This window comes from Leuciscus leuciscus (genome assembly GCF_965113295.1).
Source record: "Leuciscus leuciscus genome assembly, chromosome: 4".
In the NCBI taxonomy this organism is placed as follows: Eukaryota; Metazoa; Chordata; class Actinopteri; order Cypriniformes; family Leuciscidae; genus Leuciscus; species Leuciscus leuciscus.
The window spans coordinates 47,610,988-47,629,413 of record NC_138728.1 but is presented as its reverse complement, the minus strand read 5'-3'; the positions used below and the strand labels follow the sequence as shown (position 1 = coordinate 47,629,413).

Sequence of the window (18,426 nt, the reverse complement as noted above, 5' to 3'; positions counted from 1 at the left end):
TAAGTTTTGTGGGACCGGTTGACATAACTTTATTAATTAAATACAACATTTCATTTCTCAGAGTGTAGTAATAGTTACTTAGTGTGTTAATAAATGCTTTATTAACATGTATTTCTATTGTAATTCAGGGTTAATTCAGGTAGTTATAAAGCATTTAGTAGTGGTCTCTCAACTATTTTTGTGAGCTCATCTAAAGTGAGGACTAGTTATGCCTTGTAAAGCATTTATAAAGGAGATTTAAAGACTGTTAAATATTTCTATGTTCTCTATCACTGTGTGTGTTTGTTTGTGTCTTTTTTCTGTTTAGAAGAAAACTGAGTCTTTAAATCCTTTATAAATGCTTTACAAGGCATAACTAGTCCTCACTTTAGATGAGCTCACAAAAATAGTGAACTGACCGCTACTAAATGCTTTATAACTACCTAAATTTACTACGTTTACTTACACTTTCTAAATGATCTTATTAATCAATGACAACACCTAGTTTGTAAATAATGGTAAATAATGTAACTGGTTTGTACATAATGCTGTACTTCATTTAGAAATGGTAAGTTGATCATTAATAAAGTATGAAAATACAATTATTAAACACATTATAGATATGCTTATAAATCAAGAATAAAGCATTTATAGCTGTATTTATAAACTGCTTATTAATGTCTATTAATGCTTTATGAATGATGAATAAACTGTTTAGTAATGCTTAACTAATAATTAATAGCATGCAGTTATTATAAAGTGTTACTGAAATTTGCATTCAGAGGTTGCACCTTTTGGGGGTGTGTGATCATTTGTCTGTCAGTTATCTTTAAACTCTTAAAAACCTTATTACCTTTTGTTTTACTTATTTGGAAATTAGACATTTGTACCAGTCGCACTGACATTTCAAATGATACCAAACATGTATAAAACTGGATGATAATTGTTAACATTAACTGTATTTTGTGGAGGTTTTTGGCTTCAGGTGAACTTTGGGCCTAATAGGCCTTGATGACCAAACCATGACATCTAAAGCTACAAACAATCTTCTTTATAGCTAACAGTGTACACTTTCATGGTGTGATTTTTTTTTTTTTTTTTGCGTGAGACGTTTTGTACAGTCAAAAGCCTTTGGCCATAACCACATGCAGCTCAGCAGGTCTGAACTCTTTCCACCGTCTTCTTTCATCTGTACTGCAAGGGAATTAAATATTTGAAAACCCAATCATACAGGAATGTAACCATTCATGGCAAATTGTCACATCTATCTTGTTTATCTCTTGCAGTAATGCAGGGAATGAGGAACAATAGCATATTCTGTTTCAAAATGCTGAATTGCATGATTGAAAGATAAATTAAAGTCGGAAATATGTGAGGTTTATCTTTTTATAAAAACCTTTTTTTGTCAACTTTATTTGAACTTGTACATGTTAGTTCGGGGGTACGGTGTTCGCCCCAGGGGCGAAAAAGCGGCCGAAAAAGTCCCATTGAATTTGAATCCCATTTATTTTATTTAAACATAAATGTAAACTGTTTGTGTGAGAAAACGAACAGTATTTATATCATTGTTATCTCTTGAAAACAGCACACGTCCAAATGATCTGACGGCGCGGGCGGGTATAGATATATACATAGATGTCGCCTTGGCTACTGCAGTTCATTGGAACGAAACCGTAGCCTAGCGACATCTAGTGTATATATCTATTCCCGCCCGCGCCGTCAGATCATTTGGACGTGTGCTGTTTTCAAGAGATAACAACGATATAAATACTGTTCGTTTTCTCACACAAACCGCTCGTTTCGTGTCTTAGGCCATCAATGTGTACTTATGATGGGGAATTGTTTCATTTGGACGTGGGGAATTGTTTTAATTTGGACTCTGTGCTTGTGTTTTGAGACCGTGACCATAGACCTGCATTATATGACTGACAGACAAGAACGGTTTGACCTAAAAATATCACAATTGAAACTACTACGGAAACAAAGACACCTACATCTTGGATGCCCTTGAGGTAAGCTAAAACATATCAAAAATTAATTTCAAAGTGAACTATCCCTTTAATACATAGAGGCAGGAAGAAGTACTTTAAACCAGCCTTTATTAATTATGATTGCAGAGATGGGGTTTGGGGCTGGGACCATGGGACTTTTTCTGGGGATTCACTTTTTATTTTACTTACCTTTTTGTCTTCTGCATTCTCCTTACCATTGTCTCCTGTTCTTCCCTCAGACTCGTCCCCCAGAAACAGTCCCACGGACCCAGCCCCAAACCCCATCTCTTAAACATTAATAAAGACACATATGGTGTCAGAAGTGGGATCTGCAGAGGGCGCAGGTTTCCTATTTTTTGGTTTTTCCCCTTTTTCGTCCTCCCTGTTTTTTTTTGAGCTATGAGTCGGCTTGGAAGAAAAGGGACACAAAGGCTGGTGCCAAGGGAAGCACAGGAAGGGGAGGTGGAGACCGTAGAGGATGGTGAGGAGATTGTCACAGAGGAGTCTGGAGGGCGGGAGCCAACGCTGGCAGATCTGACAAGTTTGTTCCGGGCCCACATGGCGCACATTGTCACATTTCTGTTCCTCGTTCAACATTGGGCTGCAGACTGTCTCGTTATGGCCAGATCCAGATCGGCTGTGTAGCGTCTGTGAACTATATTAGCGTGCTGCTGTGCTGGACTAGCTTTATGCTACTACCAGTGTGTTTGTTTCAGCGCTAGACACTGTGAATATCAGCTGAACGCTAACTTGGCTTTCCGCAGATTCAGCTCTGTGTGGAGTACACACTCTCTCCGAGGCCTCCAATGGTTTGGATGACCATTTGTTTGCCGTGTTTTTCAGTGATTCTTACGAAAGCTGATTCCCCGGTAGACTGGCCTCCGGGGTGGCGTAGTCGGGTATCTTTAGAGGTGTAGCTTCAAGTCTGCTCTCTGGAGCTGGGTTGCTGGTATCAGTAATTCTCTCCCTGGTGTAAATTTTTTATTTTTCTTGACAAACCCTGAGAGTAACCATCACGTTGCCACATATGGAAAAGCTGATAAAGACTCAAAAGCTTTACATTTAAAGGTGCTGTTTGTAACTTTTTCACTCTACTAAAGCATAAAAATACCATAATATGTTAGCATGTATTGAGGAAACATGCTAAGCTCGCAGGGTTCTCAAGTTTTATCAAAAGCTTGGAGTGAGATCACATGCGGTTAGGGGAGGAGCCATAATGGAGCCCCGCCCCCGCCTGTCCCCGCCCCCCAATTTTACCCATTGTTCATAATTAACCAGCACAAATTGAAATTATAACAGTTGGTAAATCTGATAAATGACAGAGCAATTCATCACATCAAATATACTATTTAATGTTATATTTCAAAATTACAAATACAAAAATTACAAAAATATAACAAATTGTTCCAAACAGTTTGGAAAACCAAATCTTTTTGTATTTTGAATGTGTCTAGTCAAAATGGTATAATGATTTATTGTGTGGTGGGACATTGTGAACAAATTACATATTAGAGTATTAAGGTGTGTGTTTGTGTTTGTGTGTGTACACAAGAGCAGGGCTGGACTGGGACAAAAAAAATCGGCCCTGGCATTTTGGCCCAGACTGGCCCACTATATGATCATAAACACCACTCATCTTTGCACGCCCTTAAGTATATGCATACCCCTATTCCTTAAAACCACTAATGCCACGTAATGAGTGAGTATAGTAACGAGTGAGAGTTAACAGATGAAATAAGTAAAAATTTGACATTTATTAATACAGTTGAACTATACTCCACAGTGATGAATCCAAAAAACAAGCTATAGCTGCATTGGTACAGCAATACCAGTGTTTCTCACAGGATTTTTGGTAAAACTGTGGTGGGTGGACCTCGGTCCTTCTAGGGGGGTTTGGGGACATTAAATTCATCAATTTGGTGCACTTTGAGAGTTCAAAATTAAAAGCTCCAACCCATATTCAGTGTGCCAATTAAACAGAGAAAAATTCAAACCTCTTTTAGTTACAGTGTCTATTTACATTACAGTTACACTACATAATAATAATAGTTATAATATTAATCCAATGACAGTAATATCCATATTTTGTAAAACAAATGCATTAAAAAATAAAGGAAACTTTCATAATTAGTTTTGTACCAATTTCTATTCTTGAAAGACATAAGCACATGATATTTTATTTTGACGCAAACTACATCAAGCTTTTATTTTGGCGGAAAACATGGTTTACAAACGCCTCTCATTACATTTCTAGTGAATTGCGGTAATCGTCAACCATGCAGATGTGGAAATAATCTGTAACTGGGTTATGGGTTCCTACTACACTCATGACATGGCCTAAGTGTTTTGAAAGTAGTTCTGCTTACCGCAGTCCGCAGGCTCTACACTTTCTCATCTCTCTCCTGGTCCTCCTCACTATCATCATCTGCCACTGAAGCTGATGAAGGTCAGAAAACACATATTTTGACACAGTTTACAGTGTCTGCTTTAAGGGCCTGTTTCTATTTTTTCACACTATTTCTCTGCACATTCCTTGCGTTTCTTCTCCATCTCGCTGACTATTTTGACAGATACACACTGACACTGCTGCACGCTCGCTCACTCGTTTAAAGTTGTGATTGGGCCAGCCCAGTGTCAATCAAGAAAAGAACCAATGGGCCGCTGATCTACGTGTTTCATGGGCTGGTCTGTCAGAAAAAAAAACTAACGCTGACTTTTTTTGACCAATGCATTACACCAGAGCCCGTCAACGGAGAGCCTTGGCACTTCCTATTAGCCCCGTTGTATAGATCTTGGTTGCAGTTCCATTAGAATTCCACTGGAGGTGATCGAGGGCGAGTGCAGACTGAATGGGAGTCTATGGGGCTATACGGCTAAATTAGTCTCTTTCACCCGATTGCCGTTGAGAAATCTCAGATTTTATTGTAGGTTTTGCAAGTTCAACATGGGTTATAGGTCGAAAGTTGAATGAAAGAGTACTTATGTCCTTTCGATTTCTTACAGGTTGAGTTGTTGTTGCCCATAACACGCTAGCATTCTGCTAATGAACGCTGATTGGTCAGTGAAGACCGCCTGATGGCATCGTGGCATCCAAAGCGGGACCAGAAACATACAAAACAAAAACTCTTCTAGCACGTGTGTTTACCTGTGTCAGCTGTGTTGTCGATGCCTTGAGAGAAAAGAAAGTGCAGAGCGCGAAATCACCAAAGCGACTCAAGGATTGCCGTAAAGCAGTATCTCTGGTCGTACGATGTGCATGACGTCATTGACACTTTAACCCTCTGTGCTTCTTTGGTCAAAAATGACTGAAAACGTATTTTGCTTCATCGCAATGGGATGACACTTGGTGACTTTTGGTGTATTAGCTATGTGAACACACAAAAAAATCATGGACATGATTCGGATATGTTAAAGGGTCGTAAAAAAAATAGTCACACTTAGCTTCCTCCCGGTCAAAAATGACCGACATAGGAAATGAATGGGAAATACGAAAAAATATGAAAACTCAGAGAAACTTTTGGTGGTACAAACTACAAATCAGCCACTGTGCAGAAAAAAAGTGCACAGCAATGAAGGGGTGACACTCTAAAACATCAAGAGTGCAAATAAGACCCCCCCCCCCCCCCCCCCCCACACACACACACACACACACACACACAAATAAAACACAGAGAAATTAACTGGTAAGACTGAAACAGCAAATTTTGCTCCAAACTATATAAAAATTATATACTCATAATAATTCCAAAACTATAGCAAGGAGAGTCAAAAGGTAGGTATCGTTTGAAAGAACTCTTTTTATATTTTTTGAAAATATAAATTACATTACATTTGGACATTGAGAGAAACTGCGGATAAAAGACAATATATATATATAATTTTTATTATGATTTTGCATATCTTTCTTATTTGTCATGGAATAACTCAGGAGGAAATAAGGTAGGAGGAAAATTCTTTTTTAGTGAAGTCCCCCTACATGTTAGCTGCATCTGGATAAAAAAAAAAAGAATAATTTTTGGACAAAGGAATCAAAAGTTACAGCATTTGTAAAAGAGATAGCCTTTTTGTACAGTCTTTGACACCCCCTCATGGGCAATTTTTTCTCAATGAAGAATATCTTGTCATAAAAGCAATAGATTATGTTAATTTTGGGCTCATTTTAATTGTAATAATATGCTGTAAAAAATGAAGTGCCATTTTCAATGATCTGAGAATGTTTCATGAGCTGTATGATGTTTTTGACACATTGCAGTACATTATTTTATAGATTATGAAAAAAAAGAAATTCTGTTTATCAGCAAATAACTCAGTATACTTACGAGTTTTTCAAAGTGGATACATTCACTGTAAAGTTCAGACTCTAAGCTTTCAAATGACATCAACTTTGTGTTAATCAAGGCAGGATTTAAAAAAAATATGGTAATGAATATTTTCGCAGCTAGGTGGCGCCTGCTGGCGGTACACTCGGTTTTAGAGGGATTACTCAGCACTCTTTAGGAGTTAATAAATGTAATTAGATGCATTAAAATGCTGAGATCCTAAGCTGGGAAAAAAATAAAGTTAAATTTTAAGGCTTCGTCCGTTTTTGACCGGGAGGAAGCTAAGTGTGACCCATTTACGAAGAAGCCCAGAGGGTTAAAATACTTTTTAAAGCAAATAAGTGACTCTAAAAAATCTAAAACCCAGCAATGTGTAATTTCTTTGCATCTCCTTTCGAATACAACATTCAAATTACTAGACAAAAAATTATATCCTAAGAAAAGTGGATTTTGATGGATATAGCACCATAGACCTCCATTCATTCTGCACTCGCCTGCGAGCGCCCCCGCATGGACAGAGACGTGTTACTGCAGCCAGTCCAGAAACCGGAAGTAACCAGAGAGTGCCAATTCTCTTCCTATTAGACATTCTCTGATTACACCGGGTGTTCGCCATAGACAGTGTAAGAAGTGGACAGAGCCATCTCATTGGAACTCAATTGAGACAAGTGAAGCCCATTTTTAGCGATTTTTTAGGACTTCCGTTCCTGACGCGCAGACTCAAACACAGCTTAACGACGTAGATGTGACGTGAGCAACCCGTCTGTCTTCTAGTAGCTGTGCCGAGAGAAATCTGAATCATTCCCTTCCGAATCTTGCAGAGACGGAGAGTGTGAGTAGGAGGTGTCCATGATCTTGGAGCAGGAGAAACTTTTGCTAGGTATTCTGATTAATTATATTGTCATTTTGCCTCTACGTCCCTCCGATTGCCCGCGAGCTTCTCCTCCCGTCCATACGGTAATCTCTCTACTTCGCGACAGATAGTCGCGTGGTTATGACGCAATCGTTAGCCTACTTTTACAAAAACTGCTTCTACAGGGCCATAACATAAGCTACAAGGTAATTGGAGCATTTTATACATGGTCGTGTTTCTTTAGAAATAAATAATGGACAAATGGAGTCTTCAAACACCTCAGATGTAAAGTTATGCGGTGTCAAAGTGACGCCAAAATGAATGGGAGTCAATGGGATGCTAACAGCAGGTGAAGTTCTGCTACAAGATGGTGGCACGCGGCCGGCTTCAACTTCCGGTCGACTTCCTTCCCGCTTGGTGTTCGCGCGATGTTGTTGGTTACCTAGTAACGAACGTACGGTGGCCGAGAATGTTCCATCAACTTCCGCGTGTTCGCGCATCTATGTTGCCTAGTTACGAACGCAATCTGGCCGCGAGATATGTGCTGGCGGCAGGAAACTTCACTGCATTGCCTTTTCAGCGTGAGAAATACACGGTGTGGCGTGTGAGCGTGTGAACTGGTTGAATTGCGTGTGAGCTTAAGAACCCTAAGCTCACATACTCATTTCTCTGAAAAAACACTTCTACAGCCAGTAATTTTACTCTGAAATGTGCGTTTCCAGGCTGGAATGTTTGTTATTGTTTTGGTCTGTGATGGATTCTCATTGTCCATTGCGTTTGTTCCTGTTGCGTGTTCTCAAACTGGCAAACCCCTGTGAGCGCCGTCCAGTCTGAGGAGCAGGAGGCGGGAGAAACCACTTACAGACTGCACCTTTAGTCTTCACGGTTACTTTTGTACATGTAAGCAGCTTTCTCTACCGTGAACGAGATTATACACACAGATCAAACCTTAAATCTGACGGAGTAGACATATATTTCTCTCGGTTGTTTCCTTATTACTTCATATTGCGACGCTGTGCTGGGAGCGCCGACCACTTTTCCTGTTGTTAAACTAGCTAAAGTGGATTCAGACATTTTACATTTTAAAAGTAACCTTCCCAACCCTGATTGTAAGCATAAAGCAATGTAAATCACGTTGGATAAAAGCATCTGCCAAATGCGTAAACAAACTAACAAAAAACAAGCCCTGTGAAGCTGTGGTTTAGTGATTTAACAACAGCCAAATGTCAAAATATTAAATATCAATGATGGAGTCTGAAATCTTTAAGTAAAGTCCAAAATGAGCAATCAAACAAACACTTCTGTTACGTTAATTTTGCAATCTAGCTGGTTTTTCCAGTCAGTTTCAGGGTGGGTTTTAGGCATTGCTCTTTAAAAGACTCTCGCTTCACATTTGAGCTCATAAAGCCTCATTAGTGACTGCAAACTGGTATGTATCCCTCTTTTAGTTTCCAGAGTTAATGGTCTTCTAATCATTGATTAATATTAAATATATGTATTGTTACATTTAACTTAAATAGCTTGCAGGTTAATAAGTGACAAGATGAAACTTTATCAATCAAATGTGTTCATTATGATTTCCAGTGACAATGCATGTATGTGCTTTTCTTCTGCTGAGCTTGGCTTTGGCTCTTGGTCAAGCATCAGATGTAAGTTAGATAGTGGACAGTCATTGTCCAGATCATAATTTTTAAAGCAATAAACAGCTGTTGATTTTTAAGGCTTAAAATTATGTTAATTATTTTCTTTGTCTTGTTTTTATATCTCATGTTCTCAGAACATACCTTGTAAGTACAGTACAGTCACATTCATCTGTTGTAAAGTTATTATAATATGTTTTCAGGATGAAATATCCTGTTTTAACTGCTCATTACTGCCTGATGATGTGATTGCTCATCTATCGTCTTACTTTCATAATGTTTCACTAAAGTTAAATTTTGTCCTGCACTCAATGCACACAGTGCTCATTCCCTCTCTGTGTCTTTTGTTGACTTCAATATAATTTTCTCCAAGACATTTATGAGAAATGGAAGAGCATTCCGGATATAAACAAAGGTAAAACTATAATAGCATTTCAAGAACCCAAATACATTTATATAAGCAGTAAGATCACTTTTATCTCTGTTTGTTTATAAGTTATTACTTTTACTCATGCTTTATTCAAGCATATTTACTGTAACCACTCTTGTGGTGTTAGGTTTAAATCTCACAGAAGGAGACATCATGAAGGTAAGTCTGTATATATATAAATGAAGGAAAGTCTATAAATGAAATCCGGATACTTGAAATGATCTGCTTTAAAGCCTAGGCAAGCGAGCGCCACTCCAGGGAATCAGTCCTGGTGGGATATTCCCGTCCCCTATGAGCTGAGTGTAAATCTCAGTAAGATTTCAGATTCCTCACTTACGCTTCAATCAACTTTTTAACATTTAATGTAAATTTTATATTGTTTCACACTCAGTTTTGTTTGTGTTTATAGGTATGAACTACAGAGGAGTCATTTTGAGAGCCTTTGAGCAGTTCAGACTGAAATCATGTATTGACTTTAAGCCCAGAGCAGCAGAAGAGTTTTACATCTCTGTGGAGAGACGTGAAGGGTTAGGAATATATTACAGACATTTCTGATGTAGCCTATGCTATACCGAATCTGTAGAGTCAAACATCTGAGTTTATTATTTACCAGTCAAAAGTTTGGACACTTATAATTTGACAACATAATTAGACTGGTAGCTTTATCCGACTGTGTGTTGTGTGAATGACTTATTTTGCAGGTGTTGGTCATATATCGGACGCACATCTCCTGGAGGCCAGACTCTTTCCATTGGGAATGGCTGTGGAATAAAAGCCATTGTTGAGCATGAGTTTCTCCATGCACTGGGATTCTACCATGAGCAGACACGATATGACAGAGATGATTATGTGACAATCAGATATGAAAACATCATCAGAGGTTGCCATGTCGTTTTATATAAAAAAAATAATTAATTATGCTTTACATGCTTAATCACTTTATTAACTGCAATAGTCTTTATGTTCAGGGTATGAGAGTTATTTCAATAAATCCAGTGAGAACGTGTCCGGCACCGAAGGCACTCCATATGATTATCACTCTGTGATGCATTTTGATAAAAATGCCTTCAGCAATGGTAATGGATCCACAATCATTACCAAGAATCCCGAGTTTCAAGATGTGATCGGACAACTAATGGAAATGAGTGAATATGATGCGCTTGAGCTCAACAAACTCTATAAATGCAGTGAGTATTTGACAGTTTTCCTTTGTGGCCTTTAATGTTTGGTTTGATTTTAATTTGTGGATTCTGTGTAAGACTAAAATGAAGTTGCGGTTGCTGGATATCTCACCCGGACCAATATTTGATGCCAGGGAGACCAAGGACCATTGTGATGAATTGAAATGGTAGTGAATTGATTTAGTCTCAGTGTTTGTTTGTTTGCATTGCAGATTCCTCCATCTCTTTCCTTGACCACTGTAGTTTTGATGATGAATCTCTGTGTCAGATGAGTGTCTGTTCTGCTGCTGATTATGGCTGGCAGAGAGTGAAGTCAGTGAGTGGCATCAATGTGACTGACCACAGCTACTTGGGCAAAGAGGAGAATGGTGAGATCACTTCACTTCCATCCACAGTTGCAGTCACTGTACCTCCCAGTTCCCCAAACCACACACTCCTGTTTTCATGCCTGCAGGGACGTCTTTCTTCATGCACTTCAGCACTGAGGGCAGAAGCCAGGGGGACGCAGCCAGATTGGAGAGCAAGACACTGACCCCTACAAGAGACTGCAAAGTCCAGTGCCTGCAGTTCTACTACTATCACAGCGGGAATGAGTCTGACCAGCTCAACATCTGGATCCGAGAGTACCAGGATGAAGCAGACAGCAGAGGAACTCTCAGACTCATGGATCAGATCACAGGTCCGTCTCTTCCTGCAGAACTTTACAGACTGCAAGTCATATAGGCCTGTGTTTCAGTGTTACTGACCGCTTCATTTCTTGCAGAAACCCCTGGTTATTACTGGAAGCTGCATCACGTGCCACTGAACGCAAATACATCTTTCCAAGTTGTGTTTGAAGGCCGTAAAGGAGCTGGAAACTCCAGTGGAGGATTCTCACTGGATGATATCAATGTTTCAGAGACCGAGTGTCCGCTCACATGGCAGATAAGAGACTTTCAGAAGCAGCTGGACAGTGGGGTTAGATTTTTCGACAGTCCACTGTATTACTTCAATGATGGTTATCGCTTTGGGGCTCGGTTAAATGATAATAGGAATCAACTTTCAATATCTGTTTATTTGGTATCTGGTGCATATGATGACGAGTTGCAGTGGCCTTGTCCATGGAGACAAATAACCGTCCAGATCCTTGACCAGAATCCACACATACAGAAGCGCATGTCCTTTGAGCAAAGCATCACCACTGACCCTGCTCTGACTAATAATGGTTAGATCTTTAATGCAATCTGATTATCTCTCTGTAATTTTTCATGTATTTATGTGCAACATTTAACTTAGATGAGAATCAAAGTTTTTATCTGCAACTTTTAGGGTTATTTTATAAGCCATGTTGTGTTCTAACAGATGGCAGCTATTACTGGCGCAGACCTGTATTTCTGGGTGGATCAGCCTTTGTTGCGCTCCTGACAAAAGATGATCTCACTAGAAGAGAGTTTATCAAGGGTGGTGACCTCATACTTCTCTTCTCCATGCAAGGTAGGATTTGTGAAGTAACAGAGAACAAGTTCAACTGCGGTATTAAGAGCAACCTGGCGTTATTAGAATGATGATTGGGCAGGAATGATATTTCCATTGTGTCTCACTTTATAAATGTTGTGACCAATCCAGATATCTCAGGGCTTCTTCAGAAAGACTCTCTGGCCTGCCCTAAAGCAACAGTGAAGAACTTCAACGTTTCTACTGACACAAGTGCACTGAGGCAGGGACCCTGTGCCTCAAGGTGAGTATCCTTTTATCCTCTGTTGTTCTCTTATTCAAAATACACAAATCAAAGAAGATGTAAAGTACTCTACAAATAATCACTATATTTAAGAAATAATGTAGGAGAGAATATGCTCTACTGTGTGAATATAGTCTCATCTGTAAGGCTGGAAGCTTACGCTGCTATTCTGAACTAATAATCGTAACAAAAAAAGGAGGTGAAGGATGACTTGCATAATTATGACCGCCGCTAGCATAGCTAGCGAAAGCGGTCATATAGGGATTGTCAAAGTTTTTTTTTCTTTTTTTTTTCGTCACCTTACTGAATTTTTCGTCAACGATACCAGGGACACCGAAGCACATCTTGTCGCCATCTTGGCCTTGCGTCACTCCCGGATAACAGAAAATAGGCAAACAGGCGGGGCGTGACGTGAGTGGAGCTGAGGAGCCTGGCCTGGCTATCAGAAATCACCTAGCTCGACGTGATCGAGTTAGCTGATGATGTAAAGCCAATTAAACGTTCCTATTTTTGCCCTTCGAAATATTATAATAGTTAAAAGGCATGGCTACAAGTGAGACTGTGTATTACTTCAAGAGTGTTTGTGTGTGACAGTGATTTATGTGCATACATGTCCGTCACTCTTTCATGGTCCGTCAGCGCGGCATCGCTCAAGTTCGTAGAAAGCTTATTCAGTCCATTTTAAATTCTGATTTTGGCCGTCTCTCAAATGGGTTAAACCATATATATATCCTTTGAAGTGCAAGTAAATGCGCTAGAAAATCCGCGCTCATTCATGTGCATTTATAGCATGGACGGAGAAAGCGCCGACGCCTGCATGATTTCATCTGACGGTACATAAGCATATTATAATCCATCTGTTCCGTGAGAGCAGAACGAACGAGTATTTATTGACGTTTTAAATTTGAAAACCCCCAAAAGCAACGAAATTGTCAGACATCCATTAGTACAGGTTCACGGAGGAAAACAACTGAAATACAGCGCTGGTTGTTCTATCGAATGATAACGACGGAATCCAAAGACGTGAGCTTTGTACCCAAGTATTAAATTGTATGAAATAATCCCGAAAAAAAGCACAAACACTGCAGAGAAGGCAAGTTCAGCAGCAACATTTGCTGAGGTGAAGTGACAGCTAGTAACAGCAGACAAACGGCTAGCACTGACAGCGGCAATCCATCTGTCACTCAAGTGGCCACTGGCCACACCCTTAAATTTAAATATTAATCAACTAAACGGACGAGTTATAAAATAATTCACCCCCCTCACAGTTGTTATGAAGGGCAAAATTAGCTGTATAGACCAAAGCCACATAGAGATCCAGGCTGTAAACATATTTTTTTCTGCTGTAAAGTTGGTAATTTTAACATGAGGGAGATACAGATTTGACTCACTTCTGCAGCCAGGCCAAGCGGCCAGTCAATGAATTGCAGTTTAACTCACTTCCGTGTTGGTTTCAAGAGAGAGACGGGGAGGTTGCCGCTTGCAAAAAATGCAGTTTTTCCAGACACCGAAGCACCGGGGAACATGAAATTTGGTGGGCATGTAGCCCCACTAGACTTCTACGGAAAAATTTCGTTTGGTCCCCGGGGGCCACCCCCCCCCCCGCGCTGGGCCCCCCCAATCCCCAAAAAATGCAGTTTTTCCTAAATAACTACCTGAACCGTGGCACCGAGGATGAAGAAATTTTTATGGTATGTTGGTCTACTAGACTTTTACGGAAAAATTTCGTTTGGTCCCCGGGGGCCACTTCCCCCCCCCCGCTGGGGCCCCCGTAAATTTTTCGTCAACGATACCAGGGACACCGAAGCACCGGGGAACATGAAATTTGGTGGGCATGTAACCCCACTAGACTTCTACGGAAAAATTTCGTTTGGTCCCCGGGGGCCACCCCACCCCCCCCCCCCGCGCTGGGCCCCCACAATCCCCAAAAAATGCAGTTTTTCCTAAATAACTACCTGAACCGTGGCACCGAGGATGAAGAAATTTTTATGGTATGTTCGTCTACTAGACTTTTACGGAAAAATTTTGTTTGGTCCCCGGGGGCCACTCCCCCCCCCCGCGCTGGGCCCCCCCAAACCCAAAAAAATGCAGTTTTTCCTAAATAACTACCTGAACCGTGGCACCGAGGATGAAGAAATTTTTATGGTATGTTGGTCTACTAGACTTTTACGGAAAAATTTCGTTTGGTCCCCGGGGGCCACTTCCCCCCCCCTGCGCTGGGGCCCCCGTAAATTTTTCGTCAACGATACCAGGGACACCGAAACACCGGGGAACATGAAATTTGGTGGGCATGTAGCCCCACTAGACTTCTACGGAAAAATTTCGTTTGGTCCCCGGGGGCCACCCCCCCCCCCGCGCTGGGCCCCCCCAATCCCCAAAAAATGCAGTTTTTCCTAAATAACTACCTGAACCGTGGCACCGAGGATGAAGAAATTTTTATGGTATGTTGGTCTACTAGACTTTTACGGAAAAATTTCGTTTGGTCCCCGGGGGCCACTTCCCCCCCCCCGCTGGGGCCCCCGTAAATTTTTCGTCAACGATACCAGGGACACCGAAGCACCGGGGAACATGAAATTTGGTGGGCATGTAACCCCACTAGACTTCTACGGAAAAATTTCGTTTGGTCCCCGGGGGCCACCCCACCCCCCCCCCCCGCGCTGGGCCCCCACAATCCCCAAAAAATGCAGTTTTTCCTAAATAACTACCTGAACCGTGGCACCGAGGATGAAGAAATTTTTATGGTATGTTCGTCTACTAGACTTTTACGGAAAAATTTTGTTTGGTCCCCGGGGGCCACTCCCCCCCCCCGCGCTGGGCCCCCCCAAACCCAAAAAAATGCAGTTTTTCCTAAATAACTACCTGAACCGTGGCACCGAGGATGAAGAAATTTTTATGGTATGTTGGTCTACTAGACTTTTACGGAAAAATTTCGTTTGGTCCCCGGGGGCCACTTCCCCCCCCCTGCGCTGGGGCCCCCGTAAATTTTTCGTCAACGATACCAGGGACACCGAAACACCGGGGAACATGAAATTTGGTGGGCATGTAGCCCCACTAGACTTCTACGGAAAAATTTCGTTTGGTCCCCAGGGGCCACCCCCCTGCCCCCCCCCCCCCGAACCCCAAAAAATGCAGTTTTTCCTAAATAACTACCTGAACCGTGGCACCGAGGATGAAGAAATTTCTATGGTATGTTGCTCTTAAGGGCCCACATCAACCTAGCCCATAATCACTCATTTGTGATTTGCGCCCCTCCCATAAAAAATGAAAATGCAATATTATTCTGCTTTAATCGCCCCTATCTTCAGTGGAGATGTTCAGAACTGCACCATATTTCATGTGTATGATTAACTTGACATCCTCTGGGGGTATCCTCTGCTAAGTTTTGTAGAATTTCATCCATGGGGGGGTATAAAATAAATTCATTTATGTGCACATTTAGTGACTGTACACTCATCGGCCTGTAGATGGTGCTGTTGAGCGAAGGGTTGCTGGTTTAGGATGATACTGTCACACACACACATGCAGGAATACAAACAAACGCAAGCATGCACACACACTGACATCCACACGCACAGACACACACCCATACACACACATACAAATCCACATGCACAGACACACACACACAAACACACACGCGCACACATGTACGCACACATACATACACGCACAGACACACACACACACACACACACACACACACACAGACACACACATACACAAACACACACACATACACAAACACACACACACACACACACACACACACACACACACACACACAGACATGCACATACTATTACTTTTTTTAGGTATATACATAAACACGCAATACAGCCAAATTACTCCACGTTATTTATTTTTGTGGAAAGCCAGTGCAGGCCTGAGCGGCGGTCATATTTTGTACCGCGATGCGGTACATCTAGTTTGAAGAAGTTGTTCAGAGATAAACTGATGCATTTGATGATAAAACTCTAACAGTATTTTTGTGTTTCTTAGAGCACCTTCCAAACCTCAGACGATCTCTACAACTACACCATCTACAACTACACCTAGCACTACACCTATACCAGAGCCCACTGAGTGGTAAGACTACAACATTAGTTTAAACTAATTCATTAAGGGGAATCCCAACACAACAGAGCATTGCTTTATGACGAGAACAGCAATCTGTTACGGCAGTGAAATGATGAACAGGAGTTTCACGTAATAACCGTTAATAGGGCTGCGTATTCATACACATTTCCCGACTCAGTTTGGGTCCAACTCAAACGCTTTGAGTAACTTTGATTTGATTATGATGCATCTGGATGTGTTTCAGTTACAATCTCTATTTGCTTTATTTATAAATTGGTTTTACAACAATTGAGGACATCCAGAAATGTTTCCAGAGCATCTCTGACAGATTCAGTGAGTTGAATTAGTGAAGGATTTGTGTCCTTTGAGTGATTCAAGCAGTCTGTCTAATATTTACTAACAGAACTGCCTCAAAAGACCCGTTTCTTTGTGAAATAATTTATTGCATGCACTTTACAAATATGTGTGTGTGTGTGTGTGTGTGTGTGTGTATGTGTGTGTGTGTGTGTGTGTGTGTGTGAGCCTGGACCACAAAACCAGTCACATGGGGTAATTTTCTGAAATTGAGATTTATACATCTTCGGAAAGCTGAATAAATACGCTTTCCATTGATGTATGGTTTGTTAGGACATGACAATATTTGGCAGAGACACAACTATTGAAAATCTGGACTCTGAGGGTGCAAAAAAATCGAAACATTGAGAAAATCTCCTTTAAAGTTGTTCATTTATGTTCACGATTGTGCAGCATTCACTCACAAAAATAAATGTTTTTACAGTAGGAAATTTACAAAATATCTTCATGGAACATGATCTTTACTTAAAATCCTAATGATTTTTGACATAAAAGAAAAATGGATAATTTTGACCCATACAATGTATTGTTGGCTACTGCCACAAATATACCCGTGTGACATGTGACTGGTTTTGTCATCCAGGGTCACATATATATATACAGTATATATAATATGCAATTAAATGAGCAGTTTTTATTGCATTAATGATGTTTATCCTCCCATGTGTTCCTCTCCTCTTGTAGTAAATGTGTGGACATATTTTGCAACTCCAGTGCCAAGACTGCTTCCTCTCTGATCATCTTGCTGCTTTGCTTTCTTCTGCTGGAGATTTAATGATGACGATTCACCATTATCACTGCTCTAAGCCTGACCACACACGATTTCACTGAAAAAACTACATCTGTCTTCAGCCTTAAGTGTGTATTGTTAAATAAAGGAGATGCTCTCATATAATCTACATTCAATGTTAATCTTAGCTTTAATCATAATAGTTAACAATACCAAGGGCGTAGGTTTGATTTTGATATTGGTTTCATGTCATCAACAGCTTGATAGCCAAGCCAACTGACTCATAACTAATAACATAACTGTGATTGTTCACCAACAACTTTGTGTACTTTATGATATAATATCTAAACAGTTAAAGGTAATGAGGACATGTCAAGGATCTAAGGGTATTCAATAACAACATGTGTGTTTTACTTTAAGAAAGCAACCATACATTAATTTCATAATCAGTAATTTATGTAGTAGTCATTTGATTTATCATTTATTCATCATTTAATCATTGTATTATTATTATTCATTTGTCATGTTATGTTTTACTTATTTCCCTGCTCTTGCAGTGCTTGCTATTGTTGTTTAATCTCATGATTGTGTGGTTTGAGGGATGTTTGTCTTCATGAGTTAGAGATGAGAGAATCTCTCCATTTCCAGGTTTTTAGCGTCACAGGACGATGTTGTGAAGCAGTAATTTTTCATTGTTTTCCTCTTGATATAATAACACTTGTTGGAATTGTACTGGTCAGCCGAAGTGTAACATCTAGATGAAGTCAAAGCAAAGTTATAATGTTATTCTGTGTGTTAGTTTGTTGGCTATATGAGACTAGCAGTGAGCTAGATCAACATAAGAATAACATACTGATCATATTCTAACATTTCATCATGTTGAACTATATAACATTGATTAGTTTTACGTACATTTGCTCACCTGTCTAATAAAGCACATGTTAGAGCTCTGTCAAGTCGAAGTTTGTCAAGGACGTGGAGCTCTCGGCGTCTCGAAAACGGCACGCATCATTGGGCCGACGGGTGGTCTTTACAAAATTCACATTGGATTAGTTGTTTATTAGCATGCATATTACTAGGATATCGGCTGCTAACTATTAATGAGTTTATTTGGGGAAAACTAGAAAATGTTCCTTAATCTAAAATGTTACCAAT

The 18,426-nt window shown here is 40.3% G+C and overlaps 1 protein-coding gene and 1 long non-coding RNA gene across 5 annotated transcripts; one reads left to right on the top strand and one right to left on the bottom strand.

Annotated features, from left to right (window-relative positions):
* Nucleotides 1-5,286: 5,286 nt before the first annotated feature.
* On the bottom strand, nt 5,287-6,244 carry LOC309496227. The gene is made up of 2 exons (XR_014205069.1): nt 6,053-6,244; nt 5,287-5,553 (listed from the first exon to the last, which is right to left on the bottom strand). It is a non-coding gene; the product is annotated as an uncharacterized lncRNA (long non-coding RNA).
* Nucleotides 6,245-8,515: 2,271 nt separating this feature from the next.
* LOC309496991 (meprin A subunit beta-like) lies at nt 8,516-17,620 on the top strand. 4 transcript variants are annotated; one of them, XM_082167223.1, is made up of 15 exons: nt 8,516-8,571; nt 8,727-8,791; nt 9,156-9,197; nt 9,340-9,371; nt 9,446-9,524; nt 9,622-9,739; nt 9,914-10,092; nt 10,181-10,399; nt 10,606-10,761; nt 10,848-11,072; nt 11,157-11,597; nt 11,735-11,866; nt 11,999-12,110; nt 16,110-16,196; nt 17,226-17,620. In XM_082167223.1, the coding sequence occupies exons 2-15, from the start codon at nt 8,740-8,742 to the stop codon at nt 17,314-17,316; spliced, it is 1,965 nt and encodes a 654-aa protein (XP_082023349.1). In that variant the 5' UTR covers nt 8,516-8,571; nt 8,727-8,739; the 3' UTR covers nt 17,317-17,620. The 4 variants fall into 4 exon arrangements, with proteins under 4 accessions (XP_082023349.1, XP_082023350.1, XP_082023348.1 ...); XM_082167224.1 differs by having other exon boundaries at nt 8,565-8,791; nt 11,157-11,350; nt 11,483-11,597; XM_082167222.1 differs by having other exon boundaries at nt 8,565-8,791.
* The last annotated feature ends 806 nt before the right edge of the window (nt 17,621-18,426 follow it).

What these genes read in the sequence shown, in the direction of transcription:
- LOC309496991 (XM_082167222.1), top strand. Translation starts at nt 8,686, where the DNA reads ATGAAACTTTATCAATCAAATGTGTTCATTATGATTTCCAGTGACAAT. An exon ending in TCTGTGGAGAGACGTGAAGG is followed by an intron (nt 9,740 to 9,913) that starts GTTAGGAATATA and finishes CTTATTTTGCAG; the next exon opens with GTGTTGGTCATATATCGGAC. An exon ending in CCCTGCTCTGACTAATAATG is followed by an intron (nt 11,598 to 11,734) that starts GTTAGATCTTTA and finishes GTGTTCTAACAG; the next exon opens with ATGGCAGCTATTACTGGCGC.